Source organism: Lynx canadensis, chromosome D1 (assembly GCF_007474595.2).
Source record: "Lynx canadensis isolate LIC74 chromosome D1, mLynCan4.pri.v2, whole genome shotgun sequence".
Taxonomy (NCBI): Eukaryota; Metazoa; Chordata; class Mammalia; order Carnivora; family Felidae; genus Lynx; species Lynx canadensis.
Genome location: NC_044312.2, coordinates 46,435,963 through 46,455,933, shown reverse-complemented (window position 1 = coordinate 46,455,933; position 19,971 = coordinate 46,435,963). Strand labels below are relative to the sequence as shown.

Below are 19,971 nucleotides of genomic sequence, written 5' to 3'. Positions count from 1 at the left end.
CTCATGGTTATGAAAGATAATTGTGAATTAAATGTCTTGTACTTTGGAATTTAGTTCAATCCAACAGACACTGAGCACCACAGTATGCTGGGCATTACTTTAGACACCAAAGACACAGAGCTGTAAGACATATAAAAGACATATAAACAGTCTCTTAGGGAGACTGACACTAAAGAAGTAGTACACATGGTAAAGACAACAAAAGAAAGTACAGGAGCTGCAAGGAGGAGGGAGTAATTAATTGTTAGGGCTTATTGGTGGAGGCTTCCTATAGATGTTGACCAAAAAATGGTTGGGTGTGTGTGTGTGTGTGTGTGTGTGTGTGTGTGTGTGTGTGTAATGTGTATCACAGAAATTTTGAAAAATGAGAAAAGGAATAGATACAAAAAAATCACCCATTATACATATATTTATATTTGAAACATATACACACATTTTAAGTACAACTGAGATCATATCATATGAAACTTTGTTATACTCAACAATAAGTGGTTAACATTTTCCCATGGCTTTGAATGTCCCAGAACATGAACAAATAATTGCACATCATTTCATTAATTAAACCTTTTGTTTAACTCATCTCCTTTTGGATATTTAGATTATTTTTAGTTTTTTAATATTATAAACCATACTGTGACAATATAGCTACACATAATTCTCTGCATGCACCTGAATATTCTATAGAATAAAAACTTTAAAGTAAAATTTTAGAGGTAAGAGATGAACCCATTTTTCATGCCTTTGATACATGCTACCAATTATTCTCAGGAAGGTTATATCAAATTATCTTCCCAGTAGCAGAAATATGAGGGACTGCTGTCTTCTCCATAGTTTTATTAATACTGGACATTGTACCCTCCAATGGATTCCATTCTTACCCAGGGTAAAAGCCAGAGCCCTTGCCATGGCCTCCAAGAGCCTGTTTGGTCTCTGATCTCTCTCCTACTTTCTGTCTGCTATCTCATCTTTCACTGGCTACTTTGAGCACAGGTACACTCCCACCTCAAGGACTTTGTACTCATTCACTCTGCCTGGAATGCTTTTTGCATCAGATATTTGATTATTATTAACCCCTCCTTCTTTCAGCTATTTACTGAAATATCACCTTCTTGGTACATCTTACATGGGCGTTCTGTTTTATGGTTAACTACTCCATCCCTCCAGCATTGTAGGGCATTTATCACCTTCACACATTCTATTTTTTAAATAAGTTTATTATTTTGAGAGAGAGAGTATGTGTGTGAGCGGGGGAGAGGCAGAGAGATAGGGAGAGAATCACAAGCAGACTCCAATACTCAGAGCAGAGCCTGATGTGGGGCTCAATCCCACAACCCTGAGACTATAACTTGAGCCGAAATCAAGAGTCAGATGCTCAACTGACTGAGCCACCCAATCACATATACTATTGAATTGACTTACTTGTTTATCAGCAGGCTGTCAGTTCTTATCAGAATGTTAATTCCATAAGGACAAGGATTTCTTTTTCTTATTTTTTTTTGTATATTTTGTTCTTTACTGCATCTCCCATGCCTAAAATAGTGCATATAATAAGCACAATACATTTTGTAGAATGAATACATTTTATACCCATTTCATAGCATTGGTAACTGAGATTTTTTGCAAGATGACCCAGGTTGCCTAATGCCAGTCAACTTGTAAGCAAAAAAGCTGGGATTCAAACCCCAGTTTATTTGACACAAACCATGGATTCTTAACCTCAATACATATAGATCCTCTGAGAAAGATTGCTAAGATTATTTTTCTTTCCCTTATATTTGTACTTGCTTCCCAAATTATCATAGCTCATGTCAGACTTTTAAACATTAATTCATGTTGCACTGTTTTTATAGCTTATCATCTCCACGTTATTTGAAAGATTACAATAAAATGAAGCATCACATTTCTCCAGCCACTGGTTGCCAGGATCATACTAAGGCAGGGCAGGTACAGTGTCTTCAAACAAAGTTCTCTTTCTGTTTCTGACTTCTGTTTCTCAGTAAGAGTTATGGGAATTGCTTTTTTTTTTTCAATGTATGGATATGGTTCAAATACTCAGGACCCCAAATTAGACTCCAATAAACATATCTATTATTAAAATCTACTAGGGTTAACACAAGTAGGGTTGGTATATCTCTTTCTAATTTTCACTTGCTACAAATACATTTCTTTTTTGAGGTAAAGAGAGGGTGCAGTGAGCAAGGGCGGGGGGGGGGGGGGAGAGAGAGAAGTGGGGCTCACCCAATGCAGGACTCGAACTTGCAAACCATGAGAGATCATGACCTGAGCCAAAGTCAGATACTTAACTGACTGAACTACCCAGGCCCACCTGCTATAAATACTTTTGATCAAATGAGAGTTCAGTAAATCTTCTTGGATATTTGTGGAGCCCACTTTGCAAGACTCATGTTTCTAATTGCCATCAATACATTCGTTTATAGAGTATGTTGCTTGACATACTCAGTCTCTGGAAAGCTTGTGAAGGGAATGTGAAGGAAAACAAGTAAAAGGCAAAAAACTCAGTTTGTCTTCAAACTCGGTATTGTAGGAATTGTGTTATGTGTGTTTGCAACGAGCGCTGCGCAATTTGCCACGACACCACAGCAGTGAGAGGAAGAGAGGGGAGAGAGAAAATGAGCAACACATTCGGCAGTATCAAATGATGAAGGATCAAGAGGAGCTCCAGAAACACCAGGTAGTTCAACACTCCGACTGAAGAATGGGACCGTAGGAACATGATTTTAAAGGGCCACGTTAAATGCCCCATCATATGTCTGTACTGTAATGTATTTAATCATTTCCTTATTGTTGGACTAAAACTTGGGTTGTATGCAAGTTTTCATAATAGTGAGCAACAATGGGATGAATGTCCAAGCAGCTGAATGTTTGTACCTGCCACTGATTTCTCCCTCTCCCCAACCCCCAAGGACTTAGTTTTAAAGGTGGAACTCCTGGATTTATATGGTTTTATTTGTGATTTCTAATACAACATAACCAAGGCTTTCCCCTTCAAATCTATGGCCTATCTCAAGCAAGCAAAGAGAGGATGGTACCCCCATATTTGCACTGTCCAGATTTCTGTGGTCTCCCATAGTTGACCATACTGCTGTTTCCTGCATTTGTGATACCAGGTAACCACTTAAGAAATCTTCCATTCCCTCTTGCGATCCCCACAGAGGTGCTGCCTAAAGCCGCAAAACAGGAAAAAAGAAAAAAAACCTTCCCCAACCCACTTTTAAATATTTCTTTTTTTCAACGTTTATTTTTATTTTTGGGACAGAGAGAGACAGAGCATGAACGGGGGAGGGGCAGAGAGAGAGGGAGACACAGAATCGGAAACAGGCTCCAGGCTCTGAGCCATCAGCCCAGAGCCTGACGCGGGGCTCGAACTCACGGACCGCGAGATCGTGACCTGGCTGAAGTCGGACGCCCAACCGACTGCGCCACCCAGGCGCCCCCCAACCCACTTTTATAAATCTATGAAGCTTTATAGAAAGTACCATTGCCTCCAAAAGGCGAGTTTCTACCTCAGTTGGATTATTATAATGTAATAGAATTAATTTTTTTAACGTTTATTTATTTTTTTGAGACAGAGAGAGACAGAGCATGAAGAGGGGAGGGTCAGAGAGAGAGGGAGACACAGAATCTGAAACAGACTCCAGTCTCTGAGCTGTTGGCACAGAGACCAATGTGGGGTTTGAACTCACAGACCGCGAGATCACGACCTGAGCCGGAGTCGGACGCTCAATCAACAGAGCCACCCAGGCGCCCCTAGAATTAAATTTTTAAAGGCTGTATTTTCAGTACGTAATTTTTTGTTTGTTTGTTTTCAAAGATGAGAAATCTGGCTAATAGAGCACAGAATCAAAAAAATGCTGCCTATAATCTTGGAGTTGCTGAAGCTATAAGAATCCACAAGAAGGAGAAACCTGAATTTTGTGTGAGTCTTTTCAAAATTTCTGTTGCTAATACCTGCAAATACTATAAGTTAATCATGGATTTTAGTTTTCTGAATTACTACCTTTATTCTTTGTTGCTTTTTGGTATTTTAAAGTAAATGAATTGCTTCTCCTTCATTCCAGAAATCTTTCCTATTTGATAAACGGCCACTCAGTTCTGAGATTAATGCTTTTAAACAAGAAGAATATTCCCAAAGTCTCCTGAAACAAATGGATAACAGACGGGAAAAGCAAATAAAGCAAAGACAAAACAGAGAGCTGATGGGCCGCCTAGAACAAAAGCATCTCACAGAGGAGTGAGTCTGGTTGACAGGCTCTAAAAACGGGTTCAGAATTTTCACGTGAAGCTTGTTTCCATGTGGGATTCAATCAGCATTGGTAGTTTCATTAGCACAACTATAACCAACTGAGCCAACCAACCCAGCTGGCAGCCAGTACCACAGCATTACATTTCATTAGAAAAATGAAAAAAGCTGTCATTATTATAATTATCATTATAGTGATACCAATCTATAACTAATTATAGAGAATCATTTTGTATTGTTTTGTGATCACTAATACTGGTAGATGAAGGAGGGGACTTGTCTTGAACAAGCACTATTCCCAGCTATTCCCAGTCAATCTCAAGTCAAAGCTGTGGTTTAATGTCAGTACCGGTATCTCACAGGGGAACCCGGGGACAGGAATGTGGGGGAGAGGGGATCTAAGAGGACTAGAATCAAGGACTAAAAAGTCATGTAAAGAATCCTTCCCTCTGCTCACCCCCATAGCTCCTTGGTAGACATCATCTTTATTCCAGCTCAAACCTGGATGAATGTTAGTCTCAATTCTGAATATTCAGGAAAGAGAATCTGATTGGTATTGTTCAGATCATCTGAGGTCTGGGATAGGGTCAGAGTTCAAACCTGCCTAAGGGCGAGTCACACTTCTACTACTGAGGTCAGGAGAGAAATTAAAGAGGCTACTGTAGTGTGAGAGAGACTCCTAAAACAAATAATAAGCTAGCTTTTGGGACTGAAAAATTATTTTTCTACAAAATGTTTATGTTCCATTATACTCGCTTTATAGATCATATGGGTTCCCTCTAGGTTGCATATAACAGAATCATAATTTATAATAGGAAATATCACTTTCTTAAAAAGGAGTCTTATGGTGAATCGTTTTGTAGAAGAAATAGACACTTCCTGCTTTCCTGTCACGGTTTTTTAAAGCACAGGGGTGGGGGGAGGGTGAAGGAGGACCTGTCTTAGTGGTAGTGAATTTGGACAAAACGGTCATTCCTCTGCTTACACTTGTCCTGTCTGTCCTCTATTCAACACATTGTCCACTAGCCTATGCATTTGAATTACTCCTTTCTTTCTTAAAATGGAAGCTCCTAGAAAGAAATGCCACTTTTTATTTACCAGGCTCTCACTCCTATTGATACTTATTAAATACATTTTAGTGATGTTAATCTGTATTACTGAAGACAATAACGAACGTGGCCCCCGCCTCCTCTTATCTTTAATTGCTAGACTTGATGCACAGAGAGCCAAATACATCAGAGATAAGATGGAAGACACCCAGTGTTATAAGAGAGCTTTGGATGCACAGGTAAGGGGACAACTGTTATTTCAAAGTTCTGCAGTTCTGCAGTAGCATTCTAAAAATACGTATAAAAACTGTAGCCTTGTGTGTTACCCATTTGGTGGTTTTTGCAGCCCTTGTTCCTGCCTCTAAGGGACTGGTATTTTACTATGCTACACTGTTGTGTGTAAGGTTTATTGCCTGGTATCATTCTGATCTGTATTATATGTGTCCTTGTTTCAGATAAAGAATAAATCCATGCAAATGTCCACGTTTGAGCCAGAGCTTTGTGAACCCATCTTTGCTAAGGATGAGAGTGAAATGATGGTGCAAAAGCGAAAGCGAGACCAGAAATACATGAAGCACCAGATGGAGACTGCTGCTAGCCAGAAAAGAAGAACCATCATGCAGCACCTGGTGGGCCAGAAGCAGGATTTGCAGATGCTTCAGAGGACACAAAAAGAGTAAGGGACCCCAGGTCTTTCTTCCTCCTCCTCCTCTCCTGCTCCCCTCTCCACATTCCCCTTCTCTTTCTCTCCTTCTCCTACAACAGCACAGAAACAATAATAATAGTGAACACATTGAGGAGTTACTATGTACAAAATATTATCCGTCAAACTTCATCTTGTTTCGTCCTCACAATTCACTCAATGAAGAAAGGTTATTGATTAAAAAAAACAACCCAACCAACCAGTCTCGATCCACCCCTCTCACCAGTTACCTCTCCATATTTTTCCTTCCCTTTACAGTACAACTTCTTCTTTTTTTTTTTTTTTTAAACGTTTATTTATTTTTGAGACAGAGAGAGACAGAGCATGAACGGGGAAGGGGCAGAGAGAGAGGGAGACACAGAATCGGAAGCAGGCTCCAGGCTCTGAGCCATCAGCCCAGAGCCCGACGCGGGGCTCGAACTCACGGACCGCGAGATCGTGACCTGAGCTGAAGTCAGACGCTTAACCGACTGAGCCACCCAGGCGCCCCTACAGTACAACTTCTTAAAAGAGTTGTCCACTTGTTGGAAATACAATGTGAGCCACAAAGCAGCTATTTTTCTCAACTAGACACAGACATGAAACTTGGGTCGTTTCTCCAATAAACCCTCTTCCTCCTAAGAACCGTTCATGTAGTAAGCTGCACTGATGATGGCTGGTGAGGGACGGTGAAGGTGGCAACGTAGGCAGAGGAGGACTTTATGCCTTATCAATGCAAATACCTTTAAATTCAAACATCAAACACCCAGTTTCTTTCTTTTCCTTTTCTTTTCCTTCTCTTTCCCTTCTTTCCTTTCCTTCTTTTCTTTTTTGATTTGATGAGTTTATACATTATGTTGACCACAGGTGTAGCTACCATTTGTCCCGTTACATTGCTAGTACAATATCATTGACTGTATTCCTTATGCTCTGCCTTTTATTCCCATGACTTACCATTCCATAACTGGAAGCCTGTATCTCCCACTCACCTTCACCCATTTTGCCTGATCATCCACCCCCCCCCTTCCCTCTGGCAACCTTCAGTTTGTTCTCTGTATTTGTAGAGCTGATTCTGCTTTTTTGTTTGTTTATTCATTTTTTTTTTTTTTTTTTAGATTCCACTCATGAGTAGAATCATATGGTATTTGTCTTTCTCAGACTGACTTGTTATTTCACTTAGCATAAAACTCCTTGGGTCCATCCATGTCATCTCAAATGACACAATCTCATCCTTTTTTATGGCAGTGTAATATTTCACGGTGTGTGTATATGTGTGTGTGTATATATACACCACATTTTTCTTATCCATTCATCTATTGATGGATGCTTGGATGCATCCACATATTGGTTATTATAAATGATGCTGCAATAAATTTAGGGGTGCATATATATTTTTGAATTAGCGTTTTCATTTTCTTTGGGTGAATACCCAAAGGTGGAATTACTGGATCCTGTGGTAGTTCTATTTTTAACTCTTTGAGGAAGCTCCATACTGTTTTCCATAGTGGCTGCACCAGTTTGTATTCCCACCAACAGTGCACTGCACAAGGGTTCCTTTGTCTCCACATCCTCACCAGCACCTGTTGTTTGTTGTCATTTTGATTTTAGCCATTCTAACTGGTATAGAGTGATAGCTCATTGTGGTTTTGATTTGCATTTCTCTGATGATGAGTGATGTTAAACTCTGTCCACTTCCAACCTCCACGACCTGGGCCAAATCACACACACACAGGGTTCTTCGGGCCCTCTTTTCCTCACATGAAACATAAGGATAATATACCTGCCCTACCTCTCCTTACTGTGAGAATTATATGAGTATGTATTTGAGAACGTTTTTGGTAACCGCAAAGCTCTGAACAAATATGAACTGAGGTCTTTACTTGGTTATCTCTCTTGTTGAAGCTCTGGTCCCAGACCCCCTTTTCTGTAGGGGTCAGGTCCTTGTCTCCTGTTTCTATATCCTTTACTAGTTATTCCATATTCTCTCACTTTTCTTTTCCAACTTCCCTGTCTCTGGTCCATCTCAGGATGTCATCTGAGGCCCTCCTACGGCAAGTAGAGGGTCACTTTCTTTCAGAGGGGATCATTTAGTCACTATGAAACAAACAGGCCTGCTAAAGTATTTTTACTTCTTTTTCTTTAAACTCTTCTGCTTTTGTTTATAAAAAATATAACAAATTATGCTTATTAAAATAAGTCAATTGGTGGGGCGCCTGCGTGACTCAGTCAGTTACGTGTCTGACTCTTGATTTTGCCTCAGGTCATGATCTCGTGGTATCTGAGTTTGAGCCGCATGTTGGGCTCTGTACTGATGGTAGGGAGCCTTTTTGGGATTCTCTTTATCTCCCTTTCTCTCTGCCCTTTCCCGCATGCTCTCTCTTGCTCTCTCTCAAAATAAATAAACTTTAAAAAAAAAGTCAATTGGTGGAGAGATTAAAAAAAAGTTAATAATCTCCCCCTAGCCTTCTATATTTTTTTCTATTCTTTACAAATATATTCAAATAAGATGCATATTTTTTTCCTTCCATTTTTGTAAATGAAAATAAGAGCTGTGAGATCTTACACATTACTCTGCAGCCCAATCTTTCTTTAACCTAATAATGCATCATTAGTTCATGTTCATCAGATCAGTACATAGAAAGGAAATTCATTCTTCTTCAAAAACAGCATGATATCTATAATATGGATTGCTATAATTTAACTTTTGCATTATTGATGAACATTCACTCTGTTTCCAGATGGTTTGCTATTACAACAATTTTGCATTAAACATTTTTAATATATATCTTCATACTGGTTCTTTTGTTTCCATTGGATAAAATCTTAAAAGTGGAATTGCTGGATGCCAGCGTATGGCACATTTTAAATGTCACCAGATACTGACAGTTTGCTTTCTAAAAAGGTATGGCAATTTGCTTCCAACAGCAGTCTTGTGGGAATCCTAGTTTGCCTCCCCTGTAGCCCCACTTCATTTTCTCACTTTCTTAGCATCTAAATTAAACTGAATTTTTAAACTATCCTTTTAAAAAGAATACAATTATAGCCAAAAAGCTTTTGAAAAGCTGCTCGACATCACTAATCATTAGGGAAATGCAAATCAAAGCCACAGTGAGATAGCTGCTTACTAACACATTGTTTCCACTTTCTGAACCGTGGGCAGGTCAGCCTTATTCGGCTGTCAGCTGTCATTGTTTGTACTGTTTGGAATAGATGTCATTTAGCTTTTAACTAAATGTGTGCCTCTCCAAGCTAAGAAGTGTTTCATGTTTTACTGAATATTTACTTATCTAGACCTGAGAGACAGGGATTCTCCACTCCAGTGAATAAAGGTAGCAAAATCAACTCCAGTGAATAAAGGTAGCAAAGTAGGATGGTGAGATTGCAAATGTAGCTGTGTTTTGTATTACACAATTTAATAATTTAATTCCAATCACATATCCATCCTGGAGGCCAAGTCTATGACAGTCTGAATGAAGTAAGCAGTTAGCAAATTGTTCATTTTTCTCCTTGCAACTCATTTATGTAGATGGAAGAAAAAATCTTACACTGTTTAAGATCTATATATCACTGTAATGTATACAGGTAAGATGGCTATCTTTTCTTCCCCCTAGGGCTTTATGCAAAGAAAACATATGTTTGCAGAATAACATCTTAAGGTTTCACAAATGCAAAGATCAAATGTGCTATCATGTATTTTGTATTATAAAATCTGTGCTTTGATTGTCTTGTGAAATGTCCAAATCAAGAATAATTATAGATTTTTCTTATACCACATGCACCATGAAACATTTAACAAGTACTTCTTTTAGACTATGCAAAAGATTAGAAAGGAAGAAAACTGTCGATTCAGTGGTAGACAAAACCATTAAGATGCAATTATGATGTAAAAAGGAAAGATAAAGAAAACTAAGGCAAGCAAAAACAAACGCAAAAACTAAAACTAAAGAAAAAAGAGAAAGATACTAGGGTCACATTCGTTAGGATGGCTCCTATCAAAACCCAGAAAACAGTAGGTGTTGGTAAGGATGTGGAGAAATAGAAACCCCGGGCACAATTGATGAGAATGTAAAATGATGCAGCCGCTATGGAAAACAGCATGGCAGTTACTCAAAAAATTAAAAATAGAATTACCATATGATTCAACAATTCCACTTCTGCGTATATATCTAAAAGAATTGAAAGCAGGATCCTTTTTAGAAAATTAAAAAATTATTTTATTTTCACTCCAGTATAGTTAACATGAAATGTTATACATAACATATAGTGTAATATAACATTGTACGTTTTAGATGTACGATATAGTGATTCAATAATTCCATGCATTACTCATTGCTTATCAAGGTAAGTGTACTCTTAATCCCTTTTACCTATTTCACCCATACCCCATCCACCTCCCTCTGGTAACCACCTGTTTGTTCTCTATAATTAAGAGTCTGTTTCTTGTTTTCTCTTTATCCCCCCTTTTTTTGTTTGTTTTGGTTCTTAAATTCCACTTATGAGAGAAGTCATCTGGTATTTGTCTTTCTCTGACTGGCTTATTTTGCTTAGCATTATAACCTCTAGACGCATCTGTGTTGTTGCAAATGGCAAGGTCTCATTCTTTTTTATGGCTGAATAACATCCATTGTATGTGTGTATATGTACACACACACACACACACACATATCACATCTTCTTTATCCATTCACCTATTGATGGATGCCTGGGCTGTTTCCATAATTTGGCTATTGTAAATAACACTACAGTAAACATAGAGGTGCATATATCCCTTCAAAGTAGTGTTTTTATATTCTTTGGGTAAATACCCAGTAATGCGATTACTGGATTGTAGGGTAGTTTTACTTTTAATTTTTTGAGGAACCTTCATATTGTCTTCCACAGTGGCTGCACCAATTTGCATTCCCACCAACTGTGCATGAGGGTTCCTTTTCCTCCACATTGTCACCAACACTTGTTTCTTGTGTTTTTGATTTTAGCCATTCTGACAGGTGTGAGGTGATGGCTCATTGTGGTTTTGATTTGCATTTCCCTGCTGATGAATGATGTTGAGCATCTTTTTATCTATCTGTTGGCCATCTTTATGTCTTCTTTGGAGAAATATCTGTTCAGATCCTCTGCCCAGTTTTTACTTGGATTATTTGTTTTTTTGGTATTGAGTTGTAGAAGTTCTTTATATATTTTTTATTTTGATATGGTCCCAATAGTTTATTTTTGCTTTTGTTTCCCTTGCCCCAGGAGACATATCTAAGAAGATGTCATGGCCGATGTCAGAGCATTACTGCCTGTGCTCTCTTATGGGATTTTTATGGTTTCAAGTCTCACGTTTAGGTCTTTAATCCATTTTGAGTTTATTTTTGTGTATGATGTAAGAAAGTGGTCCAGGTTCATTCTTCTGTATGTCGCTGTCCAGTTTTCCCAATACCATTTGTCAAAGAGACTTTTTCCCATTGAATATTCTTTCCTGCTTTGTTGAAGTTTAATTGACCACACACTTGTGGGTTTATTTCTGGTCATTCTATTCTATTCCATTAATCTATCTCTGTGTCTATTTTTTGTGCCAGTACAATACTGTTTTGATCACTACAGCTTTGTAATATGACTTGAAGTCTGGAATTGTGATGCCTCCAGGTTTGGGATTTTTTTTTCTTTCAAGATTGCTTTGGCTATTTGAGGCCTTTTGTGTTTCCATACAAATTTTAGTATTATTTGTTCTAGTTCTGTGAAAAATGCTTTTGGTATTTTGATAGGGATTTCATTAAATCTATAGACTGATCTGGGTATATGAACATTTTAACAATATTTGTTCTTCCAGTCCATGAGCATGGACTGTCTTTCCATTTGTTTGTATCATTTTCTTTAAAAAAATTTTTTTTTGTTTATTAATTTTTGAAAGAGAGAGAGCACAAGCAGAGGTGGGCAGAGAGACAGGGGGACACAGAATCCAAAGTAGGCTCCAGGCTCTGAGCTGTCAGCACAGAGCCCGATGCGGGGCTTGAACTCACAAACCGCAAGATCATGACCCAAGCCAAAGTCAGATGCTCAACCTACTGAGCCACCCAGGAGCCCCTGTTTGTATCATTTTCAATTTCATTCATCAGTGTTTTCAGAGTACAGATCTTCTACCTCCTTGGTTAAGTTTGGTGCAATTATAAATGGGTTTATTTTCTTAATTGCTCTTTCTGGTGCTTCGTTATTAGTGTATAGAAATGCAACACATTTCTGTACATTGATTTTGTATCCTGTGACCTTACTGAATTCATTTATCGGTTCTAGTAGTTTTTTTGCTGGAGTTGAAAATAGGATCTTGAGGAGATATTTGCGCTCCCATGTTCATAACAGCCTTCAGAAACCAAGAAAGGGAAGCAACCCAAATGTCTGGCCACAGAGGAATGAATAAACAAAATGTGTTAACGCGCATACAATGGAATATTACTCAGCCTTCAGAAGGAAGGAAATTATGACACATGCTACAACACAGATGAACGTTGATGACATTATGCTAAGTAAAATAAGCCAGTCATTATAATACAATACAAAATATTGTATGATTCCACTTCTATAAGGTTATCAGAGTGGTCAAATTCATGGAAAAAGTAGAACAGTGCTTTCTAGGCACTAGGGGGAGGGAGAAATGAGAAGTTGTTTAATGAGTATAGAGTTTCTATACTATTTAAAATAGTATAGAACTATTTAAAAAATACTTTCAAACAGAGAGGGAGGCTAACCATAAGAGATTCTTGAATGTGGAGAACAAACTGAGGGTTGTTGGGGGAACCGGGATGGGGGGGATGGGTGATGGACATTGAGGAGGACACTTGTTAGGATAAGCACTGGCTGTTGTATGTAAGCGATGAATCATGGGAATCTACCCCCAAAACCAAGAGCACACTGTTTACACTGTATGTTAGCTAACTTGACAATAAATTAAAAAAAAAAAAAAAAAAAAGAGTTCTGGATATTGGTTGCACAACAATGCAAATGTACTTAATGCTATGTATCTGTACTCTTAAAATTTTTTAAGATGGTCAACTTTATGTGGTTTGTGTTACAATTAAAAAACACTATGAAAAGGAAAAAAAGGTTATGAAAGAAATATATAATAGGTACCATTTAGTCATTGAGCTCTCATTGTGTTATAGGCATTGGTACTTTCTGTATATTATCTCATTTAATCTTTATAATGACCACACAATAGCTGAATTGCTCAATGCTCCTTGGAGGAAAACGTGGCCATGTTTATTTTAGGAAAAGCAAACCAGCACACAGTCCATTACTGATTTTTATCAGAGGGTCCTGACACCTAGTGGCAGTGGCTGCCTGTAATACAAAGCCTGGCAGAGCAGGCTAAATCAACCTGCACATTTAGTGAAGTCCTTTCTAGACTTTAATGAGAACTGAAGGTAAGAGTTTCAGTCTGGCAAATAGACACATATAAATAATTTGAACCAGGTTTAAGATGATTCACAACAGCAGTGGCTACGTGTCTGGAGACTAGTAATAGAGACACTTTTCATTGGGAATTCTGGGAAATGGTACTTGAAGAGAGATACACCATAATTACTTCTTTGATGTCTTTACTTTGACCAGACATTCCTCTTTTTTTTTTTTTTTCTGAACCTTCTTCACAATGTTACATACTTTCTTGATTTCATTTTGTTTTGCCTAGTCACTTCTGTTTCTTTCCCTGTTTCTAGCCATTCATTTGTATTCCTGTCTACTTTGCCTTGTAACATGCCTGTAGCAATTCGGGCTGATTACTGACAGCTGAGTGACTGGAATAAAAGGAAAGAAACCTAAAGTAGAGGAAATCCATTTGAGATGATTCTTCAGATTAGTTAAATTAGCTTCAAAGGAAATTAATGGCTTTAAAGGCTGAATTTGTTCATTGGAAAAAGGTTTCAATCCTGCTAATTTAAACCAGAATTGAAGATGAAAGGTCCCAGACCAGTAAACTATTTGAGACCTATAATATTTTTAGTGTTTTTCTCAATGTTCATTCCTTTCAGTGTATTTCAAGGAGTAGTGAACAAAACCAGAATGTCTTCTGGGTAATCTACCATAAAGGAATGGGGCTTCCAGGGTGGGTGCATGCCCTCCCTGGTATTGTGATTGTGAACAAAACCAGACTCTGCTGTTGTCTCCAGACACCTGGCAGACAGAAAGGCTGAGATGGAGCGGGTGAAGAGAATGAACGAGAGCTTGCTGAAGGACTGGGAAAGGAGCACCGCAATGAAGAAACAGCGGGACATGGAGGAGAAGGCTTTCCAGCGGTAATACCCAATTGGAACCAGAAGTTTTTTGCAGAGAAACCCCCTCCACTCCTTCTTTACTTTCCTGGAATCCTGGGATGGCACACAGGTTTCCAGTGCCAACTCCCATTGATTAGCAGTGGCTACCTAGTGAACCTGGTGGAGAAAAGAATTCTGGGTTCAGTAGGAAATGCTGTGGTGATGTATTCGAAATGTCTGCTATGGATATGGGATTGGAGAATGCTGGGATGTGTGTTATATGCTTGCCATATTTGCCCTAATTTTTGCCTCTGTTTAGGGTAGTTTATTTTCATATTGTGGAGGGTAGGGAAGCATGGGGTGGGGGAGGGTAGGAATTCTCCTTGGAAATAACTAGCTGGAAACAGGGAGAGGGAGTTTCTATCTGGACACATCCAAGTCTGACAGAATGGTCATTTAAGAGCAGAGTCAAGGGGTTGTAAGATTGGCAACTGGGAAAATGAAATGCCTGTTACAGAACCAACCCAAGACCATGTTCCTGAAATGTATTATATCCATATCCCCTCTTCCCAGCTACCGATTGACAATCTAGAGTCAAGGACTCTAGTCATGGCTTTGAGAATTAATACTAAATTTGGAAAGGCAGCTAATCTTTTTGTCTTTTATTTGTAAGATGAAGAAAGTAAACACCTGCCTGACATAGCTAACACAGGAATTTTGTGATCAAATAAAGAGATGGAAAAACATTACACTTAAAAAAAAAGAAAATATTTTACAAATGTAAGGTATGATTTCATAGTATGTTAAAACTTGAACAGACCAAGCCTATGTAGTCACATGTTATTAAATCCTGAATATACCAAAATAATATTTTAAATTCCCACATATCAACTAATTTTTACCATAGTTAAAATTTGTCATAATAAGTCTTGGTTTGTAACTCTGTTCCAAGATATTCTTTTAAGGCATCTCTTACCTGTCTTTCTAATGGGTAGAACCCATATTTTGTTACAATGGGACTAAGAGGGATGATGTAGCAATGAAGTTCCAAAGTAGAAGTGGGGTTGTTTGGCTTAGAGAAGACGAAGGGGCACTGGGGTTTCAAGGCATTTTCCTTTTTTTTTTTAAAGCTTATTTATTTGTTTACTTTGAGAGAGTGAGAGAGCATGACTGGGGGAGCGGCAGAGAGGGAGGAAGAAAGAGAGAACTCACTGCCAGTGCAGAGCCTAATGTGGGGCTTAAACTCATGAACCATGAGATCATGGCCTGAGCTGAAGTTGGATGCTTACCTGACTGAGCCACTCAGGCGCCCCTCAGGGCATTTTCTTAATGTTGGGGAAAAGCAGGTAAAAGGCAGTGACATTAATGCTGGGGAGATCTTGCTGGATTTCGGAAGATTGCTTGGCCAACGTGGTGATAAAGGATAGAGGAGACATAGGAAACAACCTTGAGTGTCAGGATATGGCAGGGACATAGCAGGGACATGGCAGAGCAATCCTGTTACCTGAAGACCGAAGCCAAGTTGTGGGCAGGGCCTCAAGCAGGAGCAGGTTAGGAAGAAGGAATTGGTTGCTGTTAAAAAAAAAAGCAGAAGCAAAAACAAACTTCCCATGAATGCAGTTAGCACATGATACTCCATCCCAACACCAAACCAAGCCAGGTAGGCCCCCCTGAATACTGCTAACATTATTTGTTCTTTTACCTTGTAAGGCTGTCCTTGATGCTCCTTTTTACAGAATGCCAGTCATGTAGAAATGTTGGTAGGGTAGGGGAACACACCAGGGACTGTCCTGCATAATCAAGAAAAATTGTTGACATGCAAAATCAATTATTGCCATCACTTCATCTCTGCTCTGAGCCCCTTTTGTCCTCCTACTCTTTGTCTCCACCCCCTCTCCTACCCTTAACCATCCAGAGGGCTCTGGACACCTAGACTTACCTTATAAGTCTACTCTTAACTGTCTGCTGGGGCTTAACTTAACCAGCAGCTTAATGGCCTGCTCTGCCTCTCAATGCTGTCTTTCCCCCGAGAGCCTGACAGATAAAAGTGTATCCACATGGCAAAGCTTTGAAGACACCTGTTTGCTGGCTGTGTGGTCTTGGGCAAGTTATGTTTTTTCTGAGGGTTTAGGTGGGTGGGGCTGGAGAGAAGCGCTGGGGTCAGACGGTTGTGAAGGCACCAAGTCTTATATTTACTGGAAATAGCAGACATGCCAACAGCAGAACATGCCAAGCTGGGGTGAGCTGCAGGAAGCCGTGTGGACGGGAGAGATGGCAGGTGGGCCCTCGCAGGTGGGCCCTCACAGGCAGGCATTAAGCTCCTAGATGGTAGGTATGTGCCTTCTCTGCTGCATCACTTCTGCGGCACAGGCTTCTAAGCTAGGCCCCAGCACGGACTCAGGGAGCCCCTAATAATGACCGCCTGTCCTTGCCTCTCCTCAGGTCTGCAAACAAGCTCTTTATCCTGGACCAGTGCGAGAGATATTTGCGCTGCAAGCAGTGCCAGAGGAGCACCAACAATAAGGGCAGGAGCAACGTGTGGCCATTCAACCAGCACCTGCCTGGCTCGCGGTTCTTTTCATAAAACCCACCGCTTGGATCTATGTTTTCCTCCGGAAAATTTTTATCTTTTAAATGTTGGAGGCATGATGGCGAAACTACTGATTTTTACTTTGGAGGGAAAAAGTTATTGTGTTGTTTTGGTCCTTTCAGGAGTAGACTGCTTTTTAACCCCTTGTTGAATTCACATAGGCAGGGCCTCCTCACCTACCTTCCTCCCCCGCCCCACAGAACCCTGCCGCCATGGGGGCTGGGACAGGGACCCAGCCTCATTCTGGCCGCAGGGTTGCTGCTGACCCAGCAGCATAGATAAGACAGAAAAACTTTATCCTTTTTTCCATGTATAATGAATAGTGTCGTAATAAATATTTTCCATGTGACTGTGCATAATGGTAAATCTTACCTCCCTCCCCGGAGAACTGCATACGCGAACGTTCTAGAGGTAGATTAGGTTATTTGCCACAGGTGATCAGAGCAACGCTTTCTGAGTTTTCTAGCTGAAGACACACCTGGAGCTTTGTTGGGACCTCCGGGGATATCATTGCCTTGGTGCCCTTCTGGTCAAGCATCCCGTTAGAGGTTTATTGTTGGGCTACTTGGGTGCTGTGGGAGGAGCCTGGCTGGCCTGCCTGGTGCCGCCGCCTTCTCTCCTTGCTTCCCTTGCTTCCGTGCTTGAGCTGCATGTGCTGTGGAAGAGGAATATCTTTCTGCTAAAGGGCTGATTTCCAGTTAAGGTATGCGTGTTTTAAACCAAAAACTTTGTTCATGCACTTTCATCCTTTACCCTTGCTCCCCCTCCCCCGTCCTACTACCTCAGGCAAACCAATGAACAAAGCAGAGTGGGGTCTACATATCAGAAAAACAAAAGCTAGGAATACAGTCCCTTAGACTATTTGCTTTCTGTCAGCCTCATCTTTCTTAGAAAATGGGGAAAAGTATATGTGGGGAGACATCCAACACATTGTTTTTACCACAGATACAAAATAAGAATGTTTTGAGCCCTGAATGGTTAAAGGGAAAGTACCTTTTAAATTAATATCAGGAAAATTTTGTTGCTAATTTTGTCTTTATCTTTTCTTTTAATTTATTTTTGAGAGGGAGGGAGAGAATCTTAAACATGCTCTGTGCTGTCCGCACAGAACCCAATGCGGGGCTTGAACTCATCAACCGAGATTATGACCTGAACTGAAACCAAGATTCGGATGCTTAACTGACTGAACCACCCAGGTGGCCCTAATGTTATCTTTTTCTGTGGAAGCCAGTATGCTTCCTAGGGACTGGAATTGTCTGGAACCTCTCCCCCAAAGCTTCCTACACTGCCACTTGCGTTTTCTCAAAAGATCATTCCATGCACGTCCAATCATCACCAATCAATATTTAAAATGATAGGCTTTCCCAAAGTACAGTCTAACTCACCTGAAGTCCATACCTGCAACACCCTTGGAGTACTTTTTTGTCTCTAGCATGTAACAAATTACTATAATAGTGTTGTATTATATATTTATATATATATATGTATATTTATTATTTTATTATCTTAGCGCATGCATGCACAAGCAGGGGAGGGGCAGAGAGAGAGGTGGACAGAGGATCTGAAACCAGCTCTGTGCTGACGGCAGAAAGCCTAATGTGCGGCTTGAACTCAGGAACCATGAGGTAGGTCATGACCTGAGCCAAAGTTGGACATTTAACTCATTGAGCTACCCAGGTGCCGCTGTATTAATACGTTTAAAAAAATATATATATACTGCCTTGTTACAGACTTCAGGCAATTTTGTAGGTTTAGGTGAGAAGATTTAACCTCATAGACAGTTTTTTTTTACTGTAGGATCTGAACTTATAGTTTGTTGCCATTGGTAGTGATACTGACTCTTACTGTGTGCCAAACACCCAGCTAATTTTTGATGACCTGGAGATTAAGACTCATCAGTCCCCGTCTTCCTTCAGAGCACTTACTATGCAGTGCAGAGGTGAGATTTGACTGGAGAATCTCCCTGTAACAGGGTAAATACCTACTAGTGTTGTGCATTGGAGGCTGTGGAAGAACAAGGTGGAGCCCCTGTAGTCAGTTTAGCCTGGCACAGAGAGGGAAAGCTTTTGGAGAAGATGAGGCCTGAAATGAATTTGTAAGGATAAATAGGAAATATGTAGGTGAGGAGTGACAAGGGGTCATGGCAACAGAGGTCAAGGCCCTGTGTTTCTGTTCTATCAAGGCTAAGGTGGAGACGTGGTTATATGAGTTAGGTTATGAAACCAAATATGTTTCTGTATCGGCCATTTTAAGACTCAAACTTTATTACAGCCAGGAATTAACACAGATGACTTCATATGATAGAGAATGTAGTTTTTTTTAAGAAAAATTCTTCATAATTTTATATCTTCTTAATTGACCTAAACTGCTAATCTTATATGAGTCCAACCCTGTTATTAGGCCAGACTCAGTAAGAATGTCTTTTCCTAAATCAATTTGAATTACTATCATCAAGTTCTGTCATTCCCAGAATTATGGCACTGCCAGACAAGATTTAACCTATCAATGGGTCGCCTGGGTGGCTCAGTCAGTTAAGCGTCCGACTTCAGCTCAGGTCATGATCTTGTGATTCATGGGTTCGAACCCCATATCGGGCTCTGTGCTGACAGCTCAGAGCCTGGAGCCTGCTTCAGATTCTGTGACTCCCTCTCTCTCTGCTTCTCTCCTGCTTGTGCTCTGTCTCTCGAGAATGAATAAACATTAAAAAAAAATTTTAAAAAAAGGTTTAACCTATCAAAAGTTTCCCAGTTTCAATGGTTTTTAATGTCTTGGACAATTGTAGACTCTCTTGGGTATCCTTGATAAATATGGACCCTTTCCTAAAAATATGTCCCTTTTCATATACAACATTTTGCTTGCAATCAGAGGTTTCCTAGACCACCTGGACCACAAGTTAAGCACCCCTGCTCTGGATAGCTTTCCTTCAGTATCATTATGAGCTCAAGCTATCAGAAGTGAGTAAAGTGAAGGACTTTGCTTCTTGAAAAGGCCCTTTCAGTTTTAGAGAACTATGTCTATTTTTGTCTTTCTCTTTGGATTTTCACAAGAACAGTGAGGTGAAAGTTGGGATAGCTATCAGAAAGCACATGCTCCATTATTTTTCAAACCCTTCCAAGACTCACTAAAAGAAATATATATTTCATATTGCAACACAGAACTTG

The 19,971-nt window shown here is 39.8% G+C and overlaps 1 protein-coding gene across 2 annotated transcripts in view; it reads left to right on the top strand.

Annotated features, from left to right (window-relative positions):
• Positions 1-17,129, top strand: part of CCDC81 (coiled-coil domain containing 81) — a 38,586-nt gene extending 21,457 nt beyond the window's left edge. For both annotated transcript variants that reach the window (XM_030332084.1, XM_030332085.1), the window contains 8 exons: positions 1,851-1,944; positions 2,546-2,692; positions 3,833-3,937; positions 4,080-4,252; positions 5,471-5,549; positions 5,766-5,986; positions 14,137-14,262; positions 16,663-17,129. In XM_030332084.1, the coding sequence (XP_030187944.1) occupies positions 1,851-1,944; positions 2,546-2,692; positions 3,833-3,937; positions 4,080-4,252; positions 5,471-5,549; positions 5,766-5,986; positions 14,137-14,262; positions 16,663-16,804 (1,087 nt within the window). In that variant the 3' untranslated portion in view covers positions 16,805-17,129. The remainder of the gene's footprint in view (positions 1-1,850; positions 1,945-2,545; positions 2,693-3,832; positions 3,938-4,079; positions 4,253-5,470; positions 5,550-5,765; positions 5,987-14,136; positions 14,263-16,662) is intronic.
• Positions 17,130-19,971: the final 2,842 nt, after the last annotated feature.